Raw genomic sequence first — 21,766 nt, 5'->3', positions numbered from 1 at the left:
GCAACGTAGGTGAAGATGACGAGCAAAAATGTCAAAGCGCGGATGATGCGGACGTGCGCAGAAAACATGGCTACATTCACTTCAACTTGGGTAGTCCTCGCGACCCGTCACTGCGAGGACGTTTCAACGGATGAGTTAAACTTAACGGGTGAGGCTGAGATGTCTCGTTCTCTTGGCTACGCAGTGAGTCGCTGGGTGCGGCGATCCGCCATAACGGAATTCACCAGCTCGAGCTCTAGCCTCTCTATCACAATGGTCTCCAATACATGTACTCACGCTACGTGCGACTTGCCGCTGCTCACGAAGGTTCGGGTAGTGGGTCGCCACTGTTTGAGCAGCGAGATGCCGCACGTCTTGCTCGCCATTGACTCGCTGCTGGACGACTTCTCTGCTGGAAAGAAAGCCCACGAGGTCTACAAGCGCACGGGCAGTCTCCGCCTCATGCAGTACGTCGCAGCGCGTGAGCCCTTCGAGGAGATGGATCCGTTCTACCGCCGGTCTCAGTTCAACCGGACGGTGGAGATCGCGGCCGCGGCTGGAGACTTGGCGGCAGTCAAGTGGCTCCTGGAGAGCTACAAGCCCAAGCAATACCTGACCAAGGCGGTGGCTGCAGCTGCGGCCAACGGACACTTACACATACTGCGGTGGTTGTTCGACAACCACCACGAGATCGGCTACTGGGGCTGCACGGAGATGTGTGGAGCTCTGCTGAACAAACACGCGGAGGTTGTGAAATGGCTACAACAGCACGCTGTGCCACACAAGGACAGTCTTAAGAAGGTGATGGAAGCAGCAGCAGCAGCCGGCAATGTGAAAGTCGTCGAGTGGCTGTTCAAGGAGTGCCACGCGAGCGCGGAGGACGCTCTGTGGAGCGCGCAGACCAACAAACAGTGGGGGACGGCGAGTTGGATCCTCGACAACTGCAACATCATCGGTCCCTGGATCGACTGGGACCTGCCAGCCAAGGACGGAGCGCTGTCCTTCTTGAAGTACTTGCGCTCACGCTCGATCGGCGGCCCGGGCTTCTACACGTTGCAGGTTGCGGCGTGGAATGGGCACCTCGAGATCGTCGAGTGGCTCCACAGTGAGCTGCGTGTGCCGTTCTCGCCGACTGTGTGGCATGCGGCTGACAATGGCCATTTAGAGGTCGTCAAGTGGCTGCATGATAATGGCTACAAACACGGTCGAGCTGCAGTTATGGACAGCGCGGCGATGCATGGACGCCTGGACGTCGTCAAGTGGCTACACGAGCACCGCTCGGAGGGTTGCTCCGAGCAGGCGATGGATGGAGCAGCTCTTGAAGGGCACCTGGAGGTTGTACAATGGCTACACGAACACAGAAGTGAGGGCTGTACCAACGCAGCCATGAATGCCGCTGCCAGTCGAGGCCACTTGGACGTCGTCAAGTGGCTATACACTCATCGACGGGAGGGCTGTACCCATGTTGCCATGGACTCAGCTGCCGAAAATGGGCACTTAGATGTCGTCAAGTGGCTCCAGGAGAACAGAAGCGAGGGCTGCACGTCGGCAGCAATGGACGCGGCCGCAAGCAACGGGCATCTCAACGTGGTGAAATGGCTACACGACAACAGGAGTGAAGGCTGCACCACCAAGGCGCTCGACATGGCAGCTGAGAATGGGCACTTTGAAGTGGTGAAATGGCTACACGCCAACAGAACGGAAGGCTGCACCACCGACGCTATGGATACAGCCGCTGCAAATGGCCACTTTGCCATCGTCAAATGGCTCCATGAGAACCGAGAGGAAGGGTGCACGATTGCAGCCATGACTCAAGCCATACTGGGGAATCACTTTGAAGTCGCGTTGTTCCTTGATTCGCACCGCTCGGAGGGCTTCGTCTTCCACCGGAACTCCATCATTCGCCTCCCGCTGGAGCTCATGCAGTGGCTGATCGCAAAGTACGCAGCCAACTTGAACGGCTGCGAGTTTGAGGTGGAGCGTTGCGACTGGCGCTTCAATGAGTGGTGCCGCAGAGTCAACTTGCGGATGGCGCATCAGAACGAGGAGTCCGTGTGGTGGGAGTGCCACCCCGGGACGATTCTACTCGAGGCTCCGTGATCTGCTTGGTCTGTGGGGTGGACTGCCTTCATATTTTACAAGAGAAATGAAATCTATTTAGTACTTCGAAGTATTTTTTTAGTATGAGGTCATCTTCATACCTTCATCATTCAACTCTACCGTAAGCTTTTGTGAACTTATTGACCTGGTCAAGTGTAGGAAATTTATTAACTTGGACATCATTCACCTATTAATATAGGCGTAGGGGCTGCCAAGATGCTCCTCCAGCTCGACCGTCACTTCTTCATCAGCCTAGTCTCTCATGGGGAACTCCAACTCGGCCGCGCTCGAAAGCCCCTTGCAGGAGCCTCAAGGATCCATGAAAGCTCTCGACGGCAGCAGCATCGCGAAACGACCGACAACTCTCCGCGTCAAAGCATCGTCGCTTCGAACTCGCGCCACAGTGACGGACCTAGAGACCAACAGCACGATCGGCCTCTTCAAGGGCAAAATGTTCAGCTCCCGCGTCGTGTTGGAGACGCCCCAAGGGCAGATCATCGCTTCCATCTCGAACAAAACATTCTCCAGCAAGTACCGCGTGTTCCGATGGGACAAGACGGACGATCCGAGTTTCATGATCCAGGACGCCAGCGGCTTCTTCAAGACGATGGTGCTGATCGCTGAATTCACCGACACAGAGACTGGAACTCCGTGTCGTGTGGTGGTCAGAGGGAGCCCCAGTACCAAAGTGGTGCTGTGTCACTTGGAGCGTGGGAAATGAATCTCCAAACACTTCTTCAAAGAGCAATTTGCGGTAGTCCGTTGCAAAAGGTCACCTTCTATCATAGCACTGCACTGCAATCTCCCCCCCCCCATAAAAAGAAAATGCCTACGCTGGTTTGCCGGAGAGGTGCTCCCTCTACGCCGACCAGGTACGTGAAGGTGTCGCTCAAGCGATGGGGAGCTGACGTGCTCAAGGCGCTGAGGAAGGCTAACCCAGACATCAGCTGTCCGGTGCGGCTAATGCAGCTCTTCACCGCCATCAAGGACGGACGCTGGCTGGCAGATGACGGCAACGTCGCGCTGCAACTGAGACGCGGAGAGTGCACTGACGAAGTCAACGAGATGTTGAGTCGCGAGGATCGGGAGCTGGATTCGACGCAGACCATCAAGAGATGGCTTAACTCACTGGGGATGGCCGGGGAGCGGGCCCAGCGGAGAAAGACCAAATCCACTTGTTGGTCACGGTGCCACGCTATCAGATTTTCGACCGAAAAGTGGTTGCAGTTGACTGTGGCGCTCGATGGCGCGAGAGCTCGTCGATGGCTCCCAGCAGCGAGTTCAAGGCCAGTCTCACAAAGACGTACAGCTGCGATATGGGGGACGGGAAGCTGCGTTGCATGCTGCTCAACGAGGTGTTCCCGTCGGAGTTGGTTGTTGCCTTCCACTTGTTTCATCGAAATAAGCAGGACATTCTGCAGAAGTTCATGAGCTTCGACGACGTTGACGATGTGGGGAACGGCCTAGTGCTGTTCAGGCCGCTGATAAATATGTTCGACGAGTATAAAGTCAGTTTTATCTACGACGAGGCCAGCGACCAATTCCGGTTGAAAGTATTCGACAAGTCGTTGCTGGGAGAACGATTGTTTAGCAAACTGAGCTCCGAGGAGCGGGAGGTTCTGCTTGGAGGCAACAAGTTGCCGCATAACTGGGAAGAAGGAGGTGAGTGGGTCGTTCCAGGAATGGGATTCAATATTCAGACAACGTTTAAAGGCGTGGACGGTCGAGCGCTTTCCTTTGGAGCCACTTTGCAGCGTCCGTACAAGCGCTGCCTATGCTTGCAAGCCCATGTAGCGAGAAAAATCGCCGTGAAAATGGAGTGGATTCAGCCCGAGGAGGGCGCATTTGAGGACTTCCGAGAGGAAGGAATGTCCTTGACTGAAAAGATGCCCGTCTTTCATGCGAGTCAACGCTAAAAACACCATCCAGGCCTGGTCATACTAGCAAAGATCTGCGACCAGCATAGGTTTTTTGCTTAATGCATTGATTCTTCATCACTACAGTAGAGTGTAGAGGGCCCATCTGTGCGTAGGGCGAATCGCTCGATCACTCCAGTGTGTACTACACTGTGTAGGATATTTGTTCTCGGCCTGACAAGCTGACTTTTATGGGTTCACCAAACGCTCTCCCTTCAAGCACCTACCATTATATTATAGTGGCTGTCGAGAAATACCGACTCAGACGCTGCTAGAGCTCCCTCACTTCTCCACCTACCTCCCCACCGACAGACTCTCATGGGGAACTCCAACTCGGCCGCGCTCGAAAGCCCCTTGCAGGAGCCTCAAGGATCCATGAAAGCTCTCGACGGCAGCAGCATCGCGGAACAACCGACAACTCTCCGCGTCAAAGCATCGTCGCTTCGAACTCGCGCCACAGTGACGGACCTAGAGACCAACAGCACGATCGGCCTCTTCAAGGGCAAAATGTTCAGCTCCCGCGTCGTGTTGGAGACGCCCCAAGGGCAGATCATCGCTTCCATCTCGAACAAAACATTCTCCAGCAAGTACCGCGTGTTCCAAGGGGACGAGACCGACGATCCGAGTTTCATGATCCAGGACGCCAGCGGCTTCTTCAAGACGATGGTGCTGGTCGCTGAATTCACCGACACAGAGACTGGAACTCCGTGTCGTGTGGTGGTCAGAGGGAGCCCCAGTACCAAAGTGGTGCTGTGCCACTTAGAGCGTGGGGGCCCCACTCTCTCGCAGCTTCAAAAGGGCAACGACTTTTTGGAGAACCAAGGCCGGTACCAGCGGGTGGGACGCATTCGCAGGAAGAGCTACTTCGGAGGCGATGACTACTTCATCGAAGCAACTGCTGGTGTGGATTTGACTGTGTTGTTACTGATTTGGCACGTACGACACGTGCGTCTGGTGGCGGAACGCGCGAATGCGTCCTCGTAGGAAAAAAGGGAGAAGACTGAAATGTGCTATAGGCTTCACATCTGCATGTTCGGTGGTATGCTTTGTTGATTCTAACCCGAGTGAAAACAATTTGATGCAATGGTACGCGCAAAGCGAAAAACGACACGAAAGTTAATAAAACTACCCCAATCCTTGCTTCAAAACGCAATTTGTGATCAACATGAACACAGGCAGCCAAGGTTGGTGGAACGCTGCAGACAGATACACCCAATAGGTAAGGCGAGTATAATAGACTTCGTGTTGGCGCTGAAGGCGCATAACAGAATTGTATAGGTAACGACGCTAACAGCCAGGTCATTCAGCCAGGTAGACCGGATTACGCCAACCCGGGGAGACTGATCACAAACGCAATGATGAAGAATTGTGTGGTTCGCTCGCAACAGCCAAAAGGAAATGGTACATCTATATGCGCATGTGGACAGGAACGAGTTTCGATACGACCAACAGGGAGTTGATCCTCCTATAATACGTGTATTTAGTCTCGCTCCACCTCGAGCACAAACTCTTCAATTGCGGTGGACATTCCCAGCAAAGCAAACTGCCGTCAGTGTGACACTGATCGCCGTGGCAAGAGCTTGCTCTTTTGGTGCCCGCACGAAATCTCGGGATCTGCAGGGTACAGAGCTGCGCGACGTTCGTTCACGCGCCGCGACTACTGTAGTCCTCAGAGTTTAGTCTCAAACTCCCTTCTCTCTAGCACGAGCAGTGCTCGAGAGAAAAGGGAGTTTGAGAGTAAACTGCTCGACGAGCAGACCAGTCCAGCAGACTCCCCAACCATCGGAAAGACCATGCGCACTAGCCTCCTCCTGGCGGTTGCTACGGCCGCACTACTGGCAAACCTCGGGGTTGTTTCGTGTTCGAGCGAGTTCATCCAGACCGAGCACGTGCAGCCGATCTCCGATCAGTCGATCGGCCACAGGCACCTCAGATACACCAAGAGCACGAGTACAGCGGAAGCTGAAGCGGCCGATGAGGAGCGCGGAATCAAAATCACAGACCTAGTGATCCTCGAGAACCTCGCCAAGTTTGACGACTGGGTTGGCGAAGGCAAGACCGCCGAGAAACTCTACAAGGAGCTGGGGCTCAAGCTCTCGTGGAAGATCGCGTACCAGACGAGCAGGTGGAAGCAGTTCTTGTTCGATGAACCGGAGTACTTGCTGTTCCGCAAGTACGTCAAGTACTTGAAGCTGATAGGCCGGGAAGACCCATAAGCGAAAGCGTTCTCACTGTTGAAATTGATCTTCCTCCCGTTTAACCCAGAACCATCTCGAACCGCTCTTCAAAGTTTGCAGGTGGTCTGACTTCCAGGCAGGATTTACGCTTGTGGTTCCCCAGCAGGAAAATTCTCATCAAGCCAATCTTGCATATCCGTCAATAAGAACTCCCCGCTTGCCACCTCTTCCGTAAGATCCAGCTTTAACGTCCTGTGCAAAAGCAGAAACACTCCAAACTCTCCAGCTGATGCAGCATTCTTCATTGCTGCTGTTGTGCAGCCTTCGGTCCGATGCTCGTGGAGCCATCGAGTTACTCGGATGTGGCCATGTCGAGCCGCCTCGTCCATTGCAGCGGTCGTGCAGCCCTTGGTTTAGCCACTTGACAACATCCAGAGCACCACAAGCAGCCGCTCCGTCCATGGCTCTAGTGGTGCAACCTTCCGACCGATGTTCATGCAACCACCTGACCACATCGAGATGCCCACTAGATGCCGCCCCATCCATTGCGTTCGTCGTGCAACCTGCACTTGTGTGGTCATGTAGCCACTTTACAATGTCAAGATGACCACCACTTGCGGCGCCATCCATCGCTTCGGTTGTGCATCCTTCCAATCGGTTGTGGTGCAGCCATTGAACTACTTCCAAGTGCCCATTCCGAGATGCAAGGTCCATTGCAGCGGAGGTGCAGCCTTCAGTCGGTTTTCGTGCAGCCAGCGAACGATCTCAAGGTGTCCGTGAGCCGCTGCGCCGTCCATTGCTTCAGTAGTGCACTTCGGAGCGGCGGTCGTTGGCACTTTCTTCGGTTCATCGTCTCCAAAAACGTCTTCGAGAAAAGAATCGAGCGAGCCTTTGCGCGTCCGTTTGATCGTCACTTTGAACGACTTCCCGAGCTCGTGCAGATACTGCAGAATCTCCAAGTGTCCGTTTGTCGCTGCTAGATCCAATGCAGTGTACACCTCGCCCTCCTTACTCGTGTCGCCCCGAAAGAGGTCGGTGGATGAATCCACACTGAACTCGTCAACAAGCCACTGCACCACGTCAAGATACCCTCTCTCCGCAGCGAGACGCATCGTAGCCCCCGACACTCTTGCGGCGTTGTGGTTCGCGCCTAATCGACTCTTTAATCCCTTGAAGTTCCTCTCCAGCCTGTTCTCCTCTTTCTTCTCGTCGTCACGATCCAGAGGTGCGTCGATGCGAGCGCGGATGTTTCTTGGCGACGTCCAAATGCCCATTGATAGCTGCTGTGTGGATCGCCAGGCACGCTTCTCCACCCACATTGGTAACATGGGTAGGGTGTGTACTCTCTTGACGGCGGGCTCCCCAGCCGTAGCCGTAGTCGTCGTCTTCCCAGTCGTTATAGCCGTCATCACTGTCCAAGTCCTCATCGTTCCAGTCTCTCTCAATGAGCCAGCGCACGGTCTCCAAGTCGCCCTTCTCAGCCGTCGTCACCAACGCCCCGAGCGTCATCTTCGCACTAATGACAAAGTCCTCGGCCATCCGCTCCAAGAGCGCGATGGGGCCATGAACTGCGGCCGTGAAGTAGTGCGAAACCGGCTGAACGCCCGTGATCTGCTCCATCAGCTCCACCAACTCGAGGTCCCCATTGGCGACGGCCGCTTCCATGGCCTCGACGGCGTTGCGCTCGTTCTCCACCGCCTTGTCCCGCAGCCACCGCACGACGTCGATGTGTCTGGCCTCGGCGGCTTTGGCCATGTCCTGGTAGCCCCAACACACGAGACGGAGCGGCCTCTGCTGGTCGGCTGCAACGCGTCTATCGGATGCATCCGCGCCGCTCTCGTCGTGCTCTGCAAAGTACCGTAAGATGTCCATGTCCCCGACGCTCACCGCCGCCTCCACGATGGACTCGGTGACCCAGAATTCCGTGAAATGCTCGAACAGCCAGCGGCTCATGGCCATGTCGCGGCGCTTGACGGCCTCAATGAGCGCGCCAGTGAACTGGAACCGCTCGTAGTGGACCTCGCAGCGGAGGAGGCTGCGGATGGACCAGGGGGCGTTAACTTCGGCCTCGAGGTCTAAACGACAGTGCCAAATGCGGTTCAAGAGCGCCAAGGACCCGAATTTGCTCGCCTTTGAGAGCGGCAATTGCACCGACGAGTCCAGGAACGCTGAGACGGAGTCGACAACATGAGGAAGCGAGCCGAAGCCTGGCTTGGAGCGGAACAGCAGCGCCACGACCAGCAGCGGAGGTGTCGATACAGTCGAGCTGAAGCGTATCGAGTTTCACAGGGTTTTTGCTCGCGGGTCGGACCGTAAACCCGCGGCTTGCCATTCGCTTAAAATAGAACTCTTTATTATTGGCTTAAATTAGAGGTGCGTATGTTATTGGCTGAAAGGCGGTGGCCCTCCTCCGCCAGTAAAACCTCTGTGCCGATCGATCGGCGCCCGCTGTTTGCCGCCGCTCGCTCATTCTCCGGAAGACTCCCTCAAGCAGAACCATGCCGGTATGTGGCGGCAATAAAAGTTGCCCGCTTTTACCTTAACTGGGACATGCGTCGGCAAGACAGTGTACTTACTTTTTGTATGGTGTTAACCTGGCATCGCAACAACAGATCCGTCAGTTCCAAGTCGTTGGCCGCAAGGCCCCCACCGAGAAGGAGCCGAACCCGCCGGCTTACCGCATGAAGCTGTTCGCCCCCAACCCGGTGCTGGCTCAGTCGCGCTTCTGGTACTTCCTGCACCAGATGAAGAAGATGAAGAAGACCACGGGCGAGATCCTGGACATCAACGAGGTGCGTCTGCAGCCTCTTCGGTCAGGAGCGTGAAGGGTGTCATCTCTCTCCAGAGTGATACTTTTCTCCCCCTCGTCCAATGAACCACCTCTCTAACCGTCTCTAAACTTTAGAGACGGTTATAGGTGTGTGTTTATCCTCCTAGCGAACCTGCCACAAGCGCTTGCCTGCCACGAGAGTGGAGAGTTGCGGGGCCTCCCCTCATGCCCACCTCCACTCCAGCTTGCAAACCGCTTTTCGCTCAGTGAGATCGCGGTGTGATCCGTTGTTTAGCTCTCTTGGATTCGGACCAAAATGAGGGGCCACTATTGAGTAAGCCCAACCTGAACAACCCACAACTGCAACACGGACGTCGGAGGGAGTCTCCCAACCTCCTGACCAGGAATACTCTATCCTCTCGTGAGCGATAAGACTGACATTGTCCCTTGTATTGTTATCACCTGCAGCTGACGGAGAAGAACCGCCGCGTCGTCAACAACTACGGCATCTGGATCCGCTACAACTCGCGCAGCGGCACCCACAACATGTACAAGGAGTACCGTGACGTGACCCTGTGCAAGGCCGTGGAGCAGATGTACTCGGAGCTGGCTGGCCGCCACCGCGCCCGCCCACGCTCGATCCAGATCATGCGCACCGCCATCGTGGCTGCCAAGGACACGCAGAAGACGAACGTGCAGCAGTTCCACGACTCCAAGATCTCGTTCCCGCTGTCGCACCGCCTGCCGCGCGCCGCCGAGAAGCACCACAAGACGGTCTTCAAGGCCTCGCGCCCCTGCACCTTCCGCGGTTAAGCAGTTGCAGTCTGTCTGCAATCGCTTGGCGGCTTGTTGCCACGCTGTCTTGCAACCTTTTGGGTTAGCTTAGTCAGTGATAAGCAACAGTTCGAAGGGTTTTAATGCAATCGAAAGATGGGAGTTTTTCGACCTTGACACCCATTTTGGTTGTGGTATGGTTTGGTTTGTTGCAATTCACCCTTGTTAGCCGTGTTGAAGTGTCAAACGATTTTCACCTCTCCTCTTGCAACTTCGTGCGTAAAGTTGTCAAGTGTTGCAGTTGCTGCTCTCGGTATCGACGAATCGACAGCGTCCTGAAGTCAGTTGTTGCAGTTTCCCAGCTGGAGGTGAGCAATTGATTCAGTCGGTCGTCCACTAGACTCAACGCCGCAGATTTGGGCCATGCTGCACCCGAGCCGAACAATTGCAAGGCCTCGTTCGGATCCGTCACCATCAGCGCGACTTTGGTGAACTTGGCAACTTTCTCGTCGGTTAAGGACACGCAAAGGTCGGAGCTCCAGGCGTAAATCTCGAGACTCTGCAGCATTGGTGCGAATTGGCGCTGGCGAGCTGTCGGAGGGATCTCGAGATGGAAATGGGCGCAGTCGTGGCTGTTGTCGCTCAGTACGAAGCCGTGGTAGAGCAGGTAGATGTAGTTGGGCTGCGCGTAGTTCTCCACGACCTCCTGGCCGGCGACAAAGTCCCACGACGCCTTCGTCACTGCGTGGCGGCCGGTTGAGTCGAGGGTCGTGTGGTGCGGCTTGTGGTCCGAGCCAAGTTCGTGGCAGTTGACCATGTCGAGAAGCGGCACGAGGTGGCGCTGGCTGCTCCACCAAATGCTGCGCGAGTCGAGGATGGCGTTGGCCCAACGAAAGCGTCTTTCGGTCAGCCACGCCAGTGTTTCATCGTGGCTCGAGCGCTTGAGGGTGTCCGATAGAGCAGTGAACGCCTGGCTGACGCGAGAGCGGTAATTTACCACGAGAAACTTGAGGTCGATGCCTTGGAGCGCCTTGAGCTGCTCTTCGTCTTCTTCGTAGAATAAAGGCGAGCCGAGAGTACTCTCGAGGGCTGGCAGCATGTCCAGGTACGGCTTCCAGCGCGACTGCAAGCAGTTCGGGCCGATTTTTTCCTCCAAAAGGTGGAGAAGCAGCAGCATTTCCTCTCTTGAGACACTGGCGCGGTGCTTTTGAAGCTCGTGCATGGTTTGGCGTACCCACGGGGACTTGAGAGCCGAGTGCACATTCATGACAATTTGCACAGGGACCTTCAAATACGCATCTCCAGCAGAGAGCGGCTTGGTTGCAAACGTCCCGTAACCCACCGCTTCACTCACGTAGCGCAACTCCAGATGATTCACAGGAAAGTCTTGGCGAGCTATCCACTGCAGGAACCTGTCGAGTTTGCTGCTTTCTTCATCAATTTCGGTAGATTCAAGCTCCAAGGGATAGTTGTTGTCGCCATCTTCAGTTTCTTGCTCGATGTGCTGCAATTGTTGCTCCAAAACAGACCGAGCTTCGTGTAAAATCTCCTTTCGGCTCAATCGAAAAGCGGTAGCGTGCTTGATGTCGCGAGATTCAGCAACATCGCCGTCCTGCACTAATATCCGGCGGTCGTCCTCAACTGTAGTCGGATAATTTGCGAGCTGGCGGCGGATAGCGTCAACCATTAGAGAGATTTCTTGTGTCCCAGGCTCAGCGTTCATCGTTGACATCAATTCAGGCGGAAAACACTCGGAAAACGTTTCGGCCTCATTGCAGGCTGCTGCTTGTCCAGCATCCATGTTGTACAGCGCCGTATAAATGCTCACCAAGCCAGGGTCCTCGAGTTTTCCAGATCGAGAAATACAAGCCAAAGGTGCGTCATCAACTCTAATGCGCGATAGCACCCGCACTTTGGCAGCTAAAGTTTCCGCTCGCTCCTTGTCGTCTGCATTTTGCTCGTACGCGTCAGTGAGTGGAGGAAGACGAAAAGCCGCACAGTCGAAGCATCCGTCGCCCATGAGGAAGCCGTGATGCAGGAAATACACGTAGTTGCTGTTGTCTCCGTAGTCTTCGAAGAGTTGCTTCCCCTTAGCCGCGCCGCGATCAGCTCGGATGGTCATGCCCATGGACTGGAGGTCATGCAACTGCAAGAAGCGCTGACCATTATCATGCTCACGAGCATCATCATCAGGCTTCCCATTGAAAATGTCGCCAAATGGCACGAGAACGCGCTGGCCTTGAATTGAAAAAGCTCGCGAGTTTACGAGGAAGCGCGCCCAAGCGTACTGCGGCCATTCCAAGGCTTTCAAAGCTGGGAAAGATCGAAACAGACGCTTGAATCGACCGTGAGCTTTCTTCGCTCGTTGTCTCTCCGCCCTTGCCGTTTTGACCATGCGCTCGTCCTGCAAGGCTTCAACCACTTCGTCACTGGAGAAAAACAGCGGCGATACGACGTCGTCCCTCGACGATAAAGGCGGCAGCAGACTCAAATACGGAGTCCACCGCGATTCGTGACCTGAAAGTTCTTCCCACAACAAGAATGCCGTCAACAGCTCTTCTGGATCCTGCTGTAACTTCCCCATGATCTTCTTCAGCTTCGGATGCGAGCCCCATTCCCGCGCGATCGTATCGTGGCAACTACACATTTAACAACAAGAAAGATGAGCCAAAACCCGCCATTGGGCAATCTTCAGCAACACGTACATGATGATGCTCTTCGGTACGAAAAGCAGCTCGTCCTCCTCCTCCACAGACTCCAAAGCCACAACACCTGCGCCATGCATCTTCGTTAGACCAAATCCCTTAGTGTGATAACTGCAACACTGTTGCCAACCCACCTCTCCCCATTCCGGGGAATGTTTGGATCTTAATTTTGCTGCTGGTATTGCCCCCAGCAGCGTGGAACCAGTCCATAAAGGCCGCAACTTTTTCGTCCTCGGTCGGGGCATGCGTGAACACTGGAGACCGCAGAAGAATGGCGGCCAACAGCACCACGAGGCCCCAGAACGCCAGGTTGGCCCTTGAGATGCCCCTTCCATCGCGCTTCTTCTTCTTGAGAGACACGGCTTCCCGGTCGATGGAGGAGACGGCGGCGGCTGCTGCGGTCGGACGCTTGCGCATGGTGCAAATGCAAATGGGGACTCGACCGGCAAATGACAAGCGAAAGATCGGTTGTGACGTTTCGTGGAAGATCGGGCTTTATTGATTGGCATCACTATGCATTTGTGGAGGGTTACCAGGAAAATGAAACTTTGTTGCTGGAAAGCTGAGTTGCATTATTAGTCGAATAATAACTCGAGAAAAGGAAAGTATCGTCGTCATTCCATCGTGTCGACTGTCGTCCGTTGCTGGTTGGCCTTAGTGGTGCTTGACTCCGTTCTTGGGTACCGGTTTACCGTTCGGGTGGTGGTTCTGCGGGTGCTGCTGCTGCTGCTGCTGCTTGGCGTTGTCCATGGTGCGTAGAGCGCGGAGCGGAGCCCACGAGGCCTTCTCGTCCACAGCAGGCTGCGACGTCGAGATCTGGTCGCCCTCCATGGTCTTCAGAGCGCGGAGCGGCGCCCATGAGGCCTTCTCATTGGCTGAGGGTTGCGAAGTGGGCAAGGCGGCGAGAGCGCGGAGCGGAGCCCAAGACGCCTTCTCGTCGGCGACGGGCTGCGACGTGGGCAACGAGTCGTCCGTAGCCTCCAGCGCGCGCATCATCGGGGCCCAAGTGCCCTTCTCCTCCACCTCTGGCTGCGAAGTGGTGGTGTCTTGGTCAGCGTGCACATTGAGAGTTGCGACAGCGAGCATGGCCATGATGGCGAGGATCGAGGACAAAGTCTTCATGGTCGAGAAGAGAGAGAGTGGTGGTGGTGGTTGAAGTGAGAGGTCGACGGATAAATCGAAAGTGAGCACGGATGACGTCCGACGAGAGCGGAACTGGAGAGGACGGATACTTGGGCGTCATCCGAGGGCGCTTCGAAGGCTTTGGATTCCTCAATCTGTTATCAGTGGCAGCAGAGCCACCACTTGTCGACCACAAAAGGATCTATCAGATTTCTTTTGAGCTGCTGAGCTGGTGGCCAAGCGCTCAATTATTGTGCAGCCGCGGAGCCAGTCGGAGTGGCTGGTGCAATCCGAGATCCGGTACCTCGAAGAATGGATTTGAGACTCGAAAAAAAACTTTAAAACAAGTTCAAACAGCAGTGGGCAGTGCTTATTGTGCTACGAATGGGAAAAATGTGGGGCTGGCGTGTATTGTTGCAGTCCAGAGTAGTTCCTAAGCTAATGGAACTTCTTGGCGGCTCGTTGTATCTCCGTGTAATAGGTGTAAAGCCTGTAGACGTCCTCGAAGTCGCGCCAGTTGTACTGCATCATGGCGGCAAACTGCTCCAGCGAAATCCCCTCTTTGTACATCTGCTTGAACAGAGTTTTCTCGCGGTCATCCCGCGCGAAACGGAGCATGGACTGAGTCAAGAGCCCCTGCAGCGATTCACCGCTCAACTGGGCCTGCATTGCTTTCGCCAACATGTGATCGACGGCCTTCTTGTGTTCAGCCTGTGCCGCCTTGGCAGCTACATCGTCGAGCAGTTTCAAATGTACCGTGCGATCTTCGTCTGAGTCCGAGTCTTCCTCTTTCTTGTTGCGTCTCAGAAACCTTTTCGCGGCCATTTTCGCCTGGTAAGCAGCGATCAACTCACTTGCGTCGTACGAGGTCACCTGTGAGAGCTTGGTCTGGTCCTTGTCTGTATCTACTGCGGAGGCGATGCAGCTGCTGGAGAAGAGGGCAGCTGCAGCTAGGAGGACGGGGAAGCTTGCGCGGATGCTTGAATGGACTACTGCTGAGGAGAAGAACGCCAAATCGGAAGTGGAAGAGGTGGCTCTGCTGCCACTGATAACAGATTGAGGAATCCAAAGCCTTCGAAGCGCCCTCGGATGACGCCCAAGTATCCGTCCTCTCCAGTTCCGCTCTCGTCGGACGTCATCCGTGCTCACTTTCGATTTATCCGTCGACCTCTCACTTCAACCACCACCACCACTCTCTCTCTTCTCGACCATGAAGACTTTGTCCTCGATCCTCGCCATCATGGCCATGCTCGCTGTCGCAACTCTCAATGTGCACGCTGACCAAGACACCACCACTTCGCAGCCAGAGGTGGAGGAGAAGGGCACTTGGGCCCCGATGATGCGCGCGCTGGAGGCTACGGACGACTCGTTGCCCACGTCGCAGCCCGTCGCCGACGAGAAGGCGTCTTGGGCTCCGCTCCGCGCTCTCGCCGCCTTGCCCACTTCGCAACCCTCAGCCAATGAGAAGGCCTCATGGGCGCCGCTCCGCGCTCTGAAGACCATGGAGGGCGACCAGATCTCGACGTCGCAGCCTGCTGTGGACGAGAAGGCCTCGTGGGCTCCGCTCCGCGCTCTACGCACCATGGACAACGCCAAGCAGCAGCAGCAGCAGCAGCACCCGCAGAACCACCACCCGAACGGTAAACCGGTACCCAAGAACGGAGTCAAGCACCACTAAGGCCAACCAGCAACGGACGACAGTCGACACGATGGAATGACGACAATGGAATTGAATAGTAGCCTCTTTAGGGTTTGCCGGTAACACCGTAAGAAGTGCTGTTTAAATGCCTCTTTGCCTCGTTTACAATTAAGCCACTGAGTTAGTACTTTCATTGGGATCTTGGACTTCACCTAGCCCGAGCAGTTTCTTCACATTCCTACCGCGAGCATTAAGGAAATAGGTTAGTTATTGACGAAATATGTCGTGACGACGAACCAATTAACGCTCCACTCACTCCACCAGCACTGACGGGACGCTACCCGGCAACTTTGCGTTCATCCGAAGGAGTGTTGCTAAAACCTTTCGTGAATTGTGTAACAATTGCCCCCCTCCCATGACGCGCTCAAGCCAGGTATTCAGCACTGTTGCGATCTCTAGCAACTTAGACCAGAGCTCCTCGATTCGCTTGGGCGCGGTTTTGTGCATTAGTTCTTGCAAGCAGACAGCGCAAGTATCGACGAACTGGACGAACAACTGCCGCAATGGAGTACGTAGCTGGGCAGGATCTAAATGCTTGCCTTCTCTCTCTGTCACCTCGATGTGGTTGCGCATGGCCTGGAATTGGTCGGCATGGAACTCGTTCCAGTAAGCTTGAAGTCGCTCGTAGCTCGCTGCGATAGTACCAGAATTGGGGCTTTTCATCGCGGCTTTGACGATCGAAAAGAGCGGCTTCAGTAGCCCTTTCAGTTGAGCGTGACAAAAAAACCCACACGGACAGCGACAAATCAACTGCACTTGTAGTGCTATAGTTTCAGCAAAGGCAACCTCAGCTTCAGCATCTCGTCTAATAATGTATCTGAAGTGCTGGCTAAGCTTTGTCACCCTGTGAAGCAAGCCCCGAATGTCTTTTCCAGCTCGGGAGAACGGGACCACGAGCTGGCCCGGCTCGAGGCCGTTCTTCAGTTGGGTTGCCATATCCAGACACTCCTTCACCTCGGCAAAGATGAGTTTAGCGCCACTGACGTCGTGCAGATTTGTGACTTCGGTGCTTATAGCGATGCGCTTAGCCTCAGGGAGCTCAGCTTTTGCGTCTTCCCGCGATCTTTTGGCACCGACGGCATCAACGTGAGTGTTATCAGGAGCCACGGTTAATCCAGGTGATTTCATTTCGCTGTCACACTCGTTAAGGTTACGTGTGCTCGGTGTTGAGTCAAATACTTGACCATCCGTCTCCGCAACGATCGTACTCGTATCTCCAGCACTGCATAATCTAGAGAAAAAAATTAAAAATCCACCATACCGCGATTGACCGTGAGTTCTATCGGCGAATTCGACGTGTAAGAAAAAAAAAACTTACTCATAAAGAGGCTTCGGACACCTCCCGGGATACGTCACTTCCAGTTTTTCCAATGCTATGCGGAGTTTGTCTATCCATCCTGGCATCTTTTGTGTTTTGAACGCATTTTTCGTGAGATTCGACAGATGCTGCCCAATATCTCCAACGATTCCCCACTGCTCTGCTGTCCACGGTATCATATCGCCTACATCATGCCTTATGGCGCAATACTGACATATATTGCGAAGCTTTTCGCCATACTGGGACAGCCAGTATACTCGTTGTTTTCGTTTTTTGATTTTTTGCGTCAAACTCGCCACGTTTGAAGCTGTTTCCTCCAAAAACTTCGAAACGCGCTCATCGAGAGATCTCACCAAGATATTCCGACATTCAAGCGTTGGCAGTAGCGTTTGGACAAATGATGTCGCTCCTGCAAGCCGATAGATTGTGTCATAATATTCAATGGCAGGCAAGATCCAGGCCACGCTAAACTTCGCCTTACACGAAGCGATAATTGGCACTGCCAGCCCCGATGCATCACAAAAAGCTGCTGCCAGCTCGTGGGTGACACTTTGATTCGACAGACGCGTGATAAAGAAAAATGTCGCCTGCTTAAAGTTCTGCTTCACAGCCTCGGCCCAGTTTTTCACAATAGGGTCGTTCATATTTTCGAGAGCGCCGCTTGTCAATGAAAATTCTTTTCCCGACGCCGTGACCGATTCCTTCACTGCACTCGCAGCTGCGAGGTAACGTTCGAGTACGCAAGCCGGGCTTGATCTGGCAGCATCCGTGGTCTCTCCAACATGGTGTGTTCGTGGCCGGCTTCGAATTCGCCGCCCCTCCTCGGTTCCACTATACCCGCGTGCTCTGCACCAGATTGTTCCAGCCCAGTATTCTCTAATGTGGTATCAGTCAATCCATTATCACCATTCCCCCACTCTTCGATCGGCTCATCGTCCTGTGGATCGAGCTCAACTTCTTCCAGTTCATCTTCCGTCTCTGTTTCATCACCGTCCAGGCTGCGCTGGTCTGGTGCTGGGCCAAGTGCATTGAGACGACGCTTGATGATCTGCACAAGGTGTTGCGTTACCACAGCCAAGTCTGTTTGAGCGCGCTCCACACTCTCCACCAAAGCCAAAACTTCAGAAGTCGGAGTCACGTCATCCTGCTCACACTTAAGCAAGCCTTGGGCGAGCTTGGTATGCAGCTCGACAACTTGCGTCGTTCGTAAGATCTGCTGCTCCACGTCACGCAGCTTCGCAATAAGCGCCATTAGGAAGGACCTCAAGAGAATGAAAAGGCGTCCAGGATTGCTTCTCTATTTATAATAATTCACTACTAGGTTTTCACTTCATGTTTTTTTTACCACACTCACTGAGTGTGGTTTTAATTTTGAAGCTGTTAAAACTGCTTCAAACTTACCATCGACCTATATAATAACATTGTCCATTCGTGGTTTCGACACTCGTGGATTCATCATAGGACCCTCGGAAGGCGCAACATCCTCTTTCATCTTTGACAAACTAACGACTGCTATTCAGCCTTTACCCCTTTGTACGTGGAAGGTTGACATGACAATCCGAGGTCAATGGATGGCAACCACACGCTCCTAGGGGCAAGATCGACGGTCCAACACGAAATCAAGAAAGACATACATTTGAGGGTAGATCCCTCTTGCTCAGCTCCCCGCAAGCTGTGGCTCTTGTGCACGCATGCATTACGATGGCATTTTGAGCTGTTCACTTTCGAATTCGACCGCAACTACTCACCCAACCCACTCAACTCGACCAACATCAACTCCCCCCTCTCACCAAGCATGAAGACCTCGTCCTCCATCCTCGCAGCCATGGCCCTGCTCGCTGTTGCCGCTCTCGGTGCCAATGGAGTGCACGTCGACGACAACCCCATCGCACACCACGCCCACGCCTCCGACCATTTGGTCACCTCGGAACCTGTGGCAGATGAGAGGACCTGGGTGCCGTTCCGCGCTCTTCGGTCGATGGATTACCCCCAGCTGGGGCACCTCAGCGACTACACCCACAAGCCCAGGACACCCACCAGCTTGGACAAGCTGACTGCCATCAAGAACGCCCACCGAGCCCTGGGTCAGGCCCAAGCGACACCAGCCCCCACCGTTCCTGTGACCAAGGCCACCCCTGCTCCGACCAAGACTGACAGTAACAACGTGAGAGCCACGCCCGCTCCGACGAAGGCGAACCCGCCCAGAGCCACCCCAGCGTCGACGACTACCAGCGCGACACCTCGCCCCACGACCACTAGCAGCACTCACCACGTGGCTCCACCTCCTGCCAACAAGAAGCCGAAGGCGCCTGCTGCTCCTCCTACGAAGCAGGGAAAAACTGGTCCGAGTTCGACTTCCAACGCGACTCAGCAGAAGACTCGCAACTTGGGCGGAAACGAGGCCAAGCAGCAACTTCCTTCCGACCACCACCACGGCGCCAAGCAGGGAGTGAAGAATGGACTGAAGCACCACTAAGTAGTAGCCGAGGGGTGCTATCTTATCGTCGACACAACGGGATGACGGCGATAGATTGGGGGTTCTCTATCCAATTCATTTGATGCTGGCAACAAACGTGTGGCAATGAGTTAGTTTTCACGGATAATTTGTATTTTTGGTCTGCTTTTTTTCTTGACAGCAACTATCGCACTTAGCTGAACCCATTCAAGAAGCCTATCATCTCCAAAAGCCAAGATGTCGCTCTCAGCCAAGCTAAGTGGGGCGGGCCAGCGCCTATTCAAGGCGTGCGAGTACATCCAAGGCATCTCGAAGGGCTCGCTCGTGGTCGGAGATGAGTCAGAGCAAATGGATCTCTTGCGGTATTTGGACGATCTGGAGCAGGTGCAGAACAAGCTGATCGCGACGACGAAGCAGTTGGTGGCGAGCGTCAGAAACTCGATCCTTGAGAAAGTAAGAGAAGAGCTATATACATACATTGAGTAAATACTGCTGCGTCGTTAACAATGCCTCCTCGGCAATTTGTAACTCGTAGGCTAGTGCCGGTAGCGACGTGAAAGTGGAAGAGAAAAATGACGAAGACGCATGCAAGCTGCCACTTGTAGAGGTGACAAGCGAGGCCAGCAAAAGTGACACGAAGACAGATGCCGAAAAGGAATTGCAGCGATTCTAACAGCTTTACGCTGCCACAGGTGTAGTTGCAGAGGTCGTGAACACGCACAGCAAACACGTCAACGCAGTGCTCGCCCCACTTAGCAGATTTGGGATTGCGGGAGCTCAGGCTCCTTTAGCAGAAAACGCGTTGTACAAAACTCAACTAAGTATCGAGTACTACAGTCACCATACAAACTACTAGTTTCTGAGGCTCTGTGCAGCACAGGACTCATACTCCCCCGAAACTTGTAGTCTGCATCTTCAGTCTTCTTGATCCTCGTCAGCTTCATCAGTGCACAGGCACTCAACACCCAATTGCTTTCGGTGTTTGCGAAACTTGTTCTTCCCCAGTGCCTTGGTTAGAGCATCCGCTGGCATCTCCGCTGTCGGCAAATGCTTGACCTGCATGTAACCAGCATCCACATAGTCAATGACCTTGTAGATCGCCAAGTCCAAGCACTTGATCTTGTGGTGGCCGCTTGAGTGTGTCATCACTTGAACTGCAGACATGTTATCTGTCCACAACGTTGCCGGAGACTGCACAGGCACCTCCAACTCGACTAGCAGGTTCTGTTGCCATCGAATTCGGTCGGCACATGAACTTGCAGCAGTCAGCTCTGCACTACAGGTGTCAGTGAGAGCAGTATCTTGATGCTTACTCTGATAAGCAATGACACAACCACCAAGTTTCACCACTTGACCCGAAATTGAGCGACGAGTATCAGGATCATTTCCGAGGTCAGCATCTGTGTAACCAACAATCGAAATTTCATCTTTGGCATTTTTCTTCGGCAAAACCAACCCGTACGAAGCAGTTCCTTTCAGATACGCCAACACACGCTGCGCCAGTGCGTAATGTTCTTCTGTGTAGCAGCTCATGAACTTACTCGGGATAGAAACTGCGTTTGCAATATCAGGTCGCGTACAGCGCACCAAGTATTGCAGCGAACCCACAATTTGACGGTAAGGCAAATCAGACCGATTCACCTCAGGTCCATACGGCGCTTTGGGCCTGGCTGGGCTCACCTTCATATCCATCGGAGTACGTGCCACACGAGCATCACTGGCACTAAACTTATCGACGAGGTGACGAATGTATGACTCCTGCGAAAGAGTCACTCGATCCGCCTCAACTTTCACATCCATAGCTAGCAGCAGGTTCACCTCTCCCAAATCTTTCAGCTCGAACTCCTTCTTGAGCTCCTCGATGAGCCACTCAATGTGCTCGGGCTTCGCTGCAATGACCACATCATCGACGTAGACTGTGAGAAAGATTGGGGTTTCGCCAATCCACTTCACGTAGACACCATCTGCAATAACACTAGCCTTGAAGCCAAGTTTCACCAGGTTTTTCTTCAGAGTTGCGTTCCAGATGAGGGGCGCCTGCTTTAAACCATACAGACTCTTCTTCAGCAAGCACACACGGCCACTCCCATCGTCAAACAGCTCTGGCTGCTCCATGTACACATCGACATCCATACAGCCATTAAGAAATGCTGTAGTGAAGTCGATTTGGCGGAGATCCAGATCGTAGTAGAATGCCAATACGATCACCGCACGAATCGCTTCCATACTGACTACCGGCGAATAAATCTCCCAATAGTCTGACCCAAATACTTGCTCAAAACCGCGAAGTGTGAGCCTCGCTTTATACCGCTCAATCTCTCCGTGCTGATTTCTCTTGATCACGAAGACCCGTCGACTGGTCATAACCTTGGTATTTGGTGGGCGATCCACCAATCTCCACGTTTCGTTCGCTTGAATGAGACCGAACTCAACTTCCAGCGCTTTCAACTTTTTATCTCGATCAGGACCAGAGATTGCTGCACGAACCGACGTAGGCAGCTTGTCCATGGTCGAAATAAAATAGTTTGCCAGCGAATAGCCATGAAGTCGTGTATTCTTCCGACGGAGACGTGTCGATCGCCGGAGAGGCTCACTCGGTGGCTTCTTCGAACGACGAGGCTGGTTCACCTTGACCAAGCCAGACTTGCGCTTGTATTTCACCAAGCCAGGCTTGCGCTTGTACTTGGCCAAGCCAGGTTTGCGCTTCTTGCGACTATTATCTGACTGCGAATCACTATCCACATCCTGCTG

General features: G+C 54.1%; 15 protein-coding genes across 15 annotated transcripts; 8 read left to right on the top strand and 7 right to left on the bottom strand.

The window, feature by feature from the left end:
• Positions 1-252: 252 nt before the first annotated feature.
• Positions 253-2,187, top strand: PHYSODRAFT_557013 (hypothetical protein; the record flags this gene model as incomplete). Its single annotated transcript, XM_009523556.1, has 1 exon — positions 253-2,187. The coding sequence occupies one exon, from the start codon at positions 253-255 to the stop codon at positions 2,077-2,079; it is 1,827 nt and encodes a 608-aa protein (XP_009521851.1). The 3' UTR covers positions 2,080-2,187.
• A 154-nt stretch (positions 2,188-2,341) lies between these two features.
• PHYSODRAFT_327447 (hypothetical protein) lies at positions 2,342-3,995 on the top strand (the record flags this gene model as incomplete). The annotated part of the gene is made up of 3 exons (XM_009523555.1): positions 2,342-2,730; positions 2,952-3,151; positions 3,226-3,995. The coding sequence occupies 3 exons, from the start codon at positions 2,342-2,344 to the stop codon at positions 3,993-3,995; spliced, it is 1,359 nt and encodes a 452-aa protein (XP_009521850.1).
• Positions 3,996-4,313: 318 nt separating this feature from the next.
• PHYSODRAFT_247045 (hypothetical protein) lies at positions 4,314-4,979 on the top strand (the record flags this gene model as incomplete). Its single annotated transcript, XM_009523554.1, has 1 exon — positions 4,314-4,979. One exon carries the CDS (start codon positions 4,314-4,316, stop codon positions 4,977-4,979), a length of 666 nt encoding a protein of 221 aa, XP_009521849.1.
• Positions 4,980-5,788: 809 nt separating this feature from the next.
• Positions 5,789-6,211, top strand: PHYSODRAFT_285236 (hypothetical protein; the record flags this gene model as incomplete). Its single annotated transcript, XM_009523553.1, has 1 exon — positions 5,789-6,211. One exon carries the CDS (start codon positions 5,789-5,791, stop codon positions 6,209-6,211), a length of 423 nt encoding a protein of 140 aa, XP_009521848.1.
• Positions 6,212-6,299: 88 nt separating this feature from the next.
• On the bottom strand, positions 6,300-6,983 carry PHYSODRAFT_354169 (hypothetical protein). Its single transcript, XM_009523552.1, has one exon. The coding sequence runs from the start codon at positions 6,884-6,886 to the stop codon at positions 6,350-6,352; it is 537 nt and encodes a 178-aa protein (XP_009521847.1). The 5' UTR covers positions 6,887-6,983; the 3' UTR covers positions 6,300-6,349.
• A 401-nt stretch (positions 6,984-7,384) lies between these two features.
• On the bottom strand, positions 7,385-8,419 carry PHYSODRAFT_491788 (hypothetical protein; the record flags this gene model as incomplete). The annotated part of the gene is made up of 1 exon (XM_009523551.1): positions 7,385-8,419. A coding segment is annotated over one exon (1,035 nt), but the record flags the coding sequence as incomplete, so codon positions are not given.
• Positions 8,420-8,652: 233 nt separating this feature from the next.
• Positions 8,653-9,912, top strand: PHYSODRAFT_354168 (hypothetical protein). The gene is made up of 3 exons (XM_009523550.1): positions 8,653-8,676; positions 8,785-8,964; positions 9,411-9,912. The coding sequence occupies exons 1-3, from the start codon at positions 8,671-8,673 to the stop codon at positions 9,753-9,755; spliced, it is 531 nt and encodes a 176-aa protein (XP_009521845.1). The 5' UTR covers positions 8,653-8,670; the 3' UTR covers positions 9,756-9,912.
• Positions 9,913-9,969: 57 nt separating this feature from the next.
• Positions 9,970-12,300, bottom strand: PHYSODRAFT_493969 (hypothetical protein; the record flags this gene model as incomplete). Its single annotated transcript, XM_009523549.1, has 1 exon — positions 9,970-12,300. The coding sequence occupies one exon, from the start codon at positions 12,298-12,300 to the stop codon at positions 9,970-9,972; it is 2,331 nt and encodes a 776-aa protein (XP_009521844.1).
• A 63-nt stretch (positions 12,301-12,363) lies between these two features.
• PHYSODRAFT_491676 (hypothetical protein) lies at positions 12,364-12,838 on the bottom strand (the record flags this gene model as incomplete). The annotated part of the gene is made up of 2 exons (XM_009523548.1): positions 12,364-12,488; positions 12,556-12,838. 2 exons carry the CDS (start codon positions 12,836-12,838, stop codon positions 12,364-12,366), a joined length of 408 nt encoding a protein of 135 aa, XP_009521843.1.
• A 237-nt stretch (positions 12,839-13,075) lies between these two features.
• PHYSODRAFT_297791 (hypothetical protein) lies at positions 13,076-13,543 on the bottom strand (the record flags this gene model as incomplete). Its single annotated transcript, XM_009523547.1, has 1 exon — positions 13,076-13,543. The coding sequence occupies one exon, from the start codon at positions 13,541-13,543 to the stop codon at positions 13,076-13,078; it is 468 nt and encodes a 155-aa protein (XP_009521842.1).
• A 438-nt stretch (positions 13,544-13,981) lies between these two features.
• Positions 13,982-14,644, bottom strand: PHYSODRAFT_354167 (hypothetical protein; the record flags this gene model as incomplete). The annotated part of the gene is made up of 1 exon (XM_009523546.1): positions 13,982-14,644. Exon 1 carries the CDS (start codon positions 14,366-14,368, stop codon positions 13,982-13,984), a length of 387 nt encoding a protein of 128 aa, XP_009521841.1. The 5' UTR covers positions 14,369-14,644.
• Positions 14,645-14,753: 109 nt separating this feature from the next.
• On the top strand, positions 14,754-15,221 carry PHYSODRAFT_297789 (hypothetical protein; the record flags this gene model as incomplete). Its single annotated transcript, XM_009523545.1, has 1 exon — positions 14,754-15,221. One exon carries the CDS (start codon positions 14,754-14,756, stop codon positions 15,219-15,221), a length of 468 nt encoding a protein of 155 aa, XP_009521840.1.
• A 273-nt stretch (positions 15,222-15,494) lies between these two features.
• PHYSODRAFT_297788 (hypothetical protein) lies at positions 15,495-17,812 on the bottom strand (the record flags this gene model as incomplete). The annotated part of the gene is made up of 3 exons (XM_009523544.1): positions 15,495-16,464; positions 16,561-17,335; positions 17,398-17,812. 3 exons carry the CDS (start codon positions 17,810-17,812, stop codon positions 15,495-15,497), a joined length of 2,160 nt encoding a protein of 719 aa, XP_009521839.1.
• Positions 17,813-18,127: 315 nt separating this feature from the next.
• PHYSODRAFT_297787 (hypothetical protein) lies at positions 18,128-19,036 on the top strand (the record flags this gene model as incomplete). The annotated part of the gene is made up of 1 exon (XM_009523543.1): positions 18,128-19,036. The coding sequence occupies one exon, from the start codon at positions 18,128-18,130 to the stop codon at positions 19,034-19,036; it is 909 nt and encodes a 302-aa protein (XP_009521838.1).
• Positions 19,037-19,252: 216 nt separating this feature from the next.
• On the top strand, positions 19,253-19,688 carry PHYSODRAFT_297786 (hypothetical protein; the record flags this gene model as incomplete). The annotated part of the gene is made up of 2 exons (XM_009523542.1): positions 19,253-19,468; positions 19,551-19,688. 2 exons carry the CDS (start codon positions 19,253-19,255, stop codon positions 19,686-19,688), a joined length of 354 nt encoding a protein of 117 aa, XP_009521837.1.
• Between the last annotated feature and the right edge of the window lie 2,078 nt (positions 19,689-21,766).

Source organism: Phytophthora sojae (assembly GCF_000149755.1).
Source record: "Phytophthora sojae unplaced genomic scaffold PHYSOscaffold_3, whole genome shotgun sequence".
NCBI lineage: Eukaryota > Oomycota > Peronosporomycetes > Peronosporales > Peronosporaceae > Phytophthora > Phytophthora sojae.
This window is presented reverse-complemented; position numbering and strand designations above follow the sequence as displayed.

Coding starts and splice junctions, on each gene's coding strand:
- PHYSODRAFT_354168 (XM_009523550.1), top strand. Junction 8,965..9,410: donor AGATCCTGGACATCAACGAG/GTGCGTCTGCAG, acceptor TATCACCTGCAG/CTGACGGAGAAGAACCGCCG.
- PHYSODRAFT_354169 (XM_009523552.1), bottom strand. CDS start 6,886: ATGGACCTTGCATCTCGGAATGGGCACTTGGAAGTAGTTCAATGGCTG.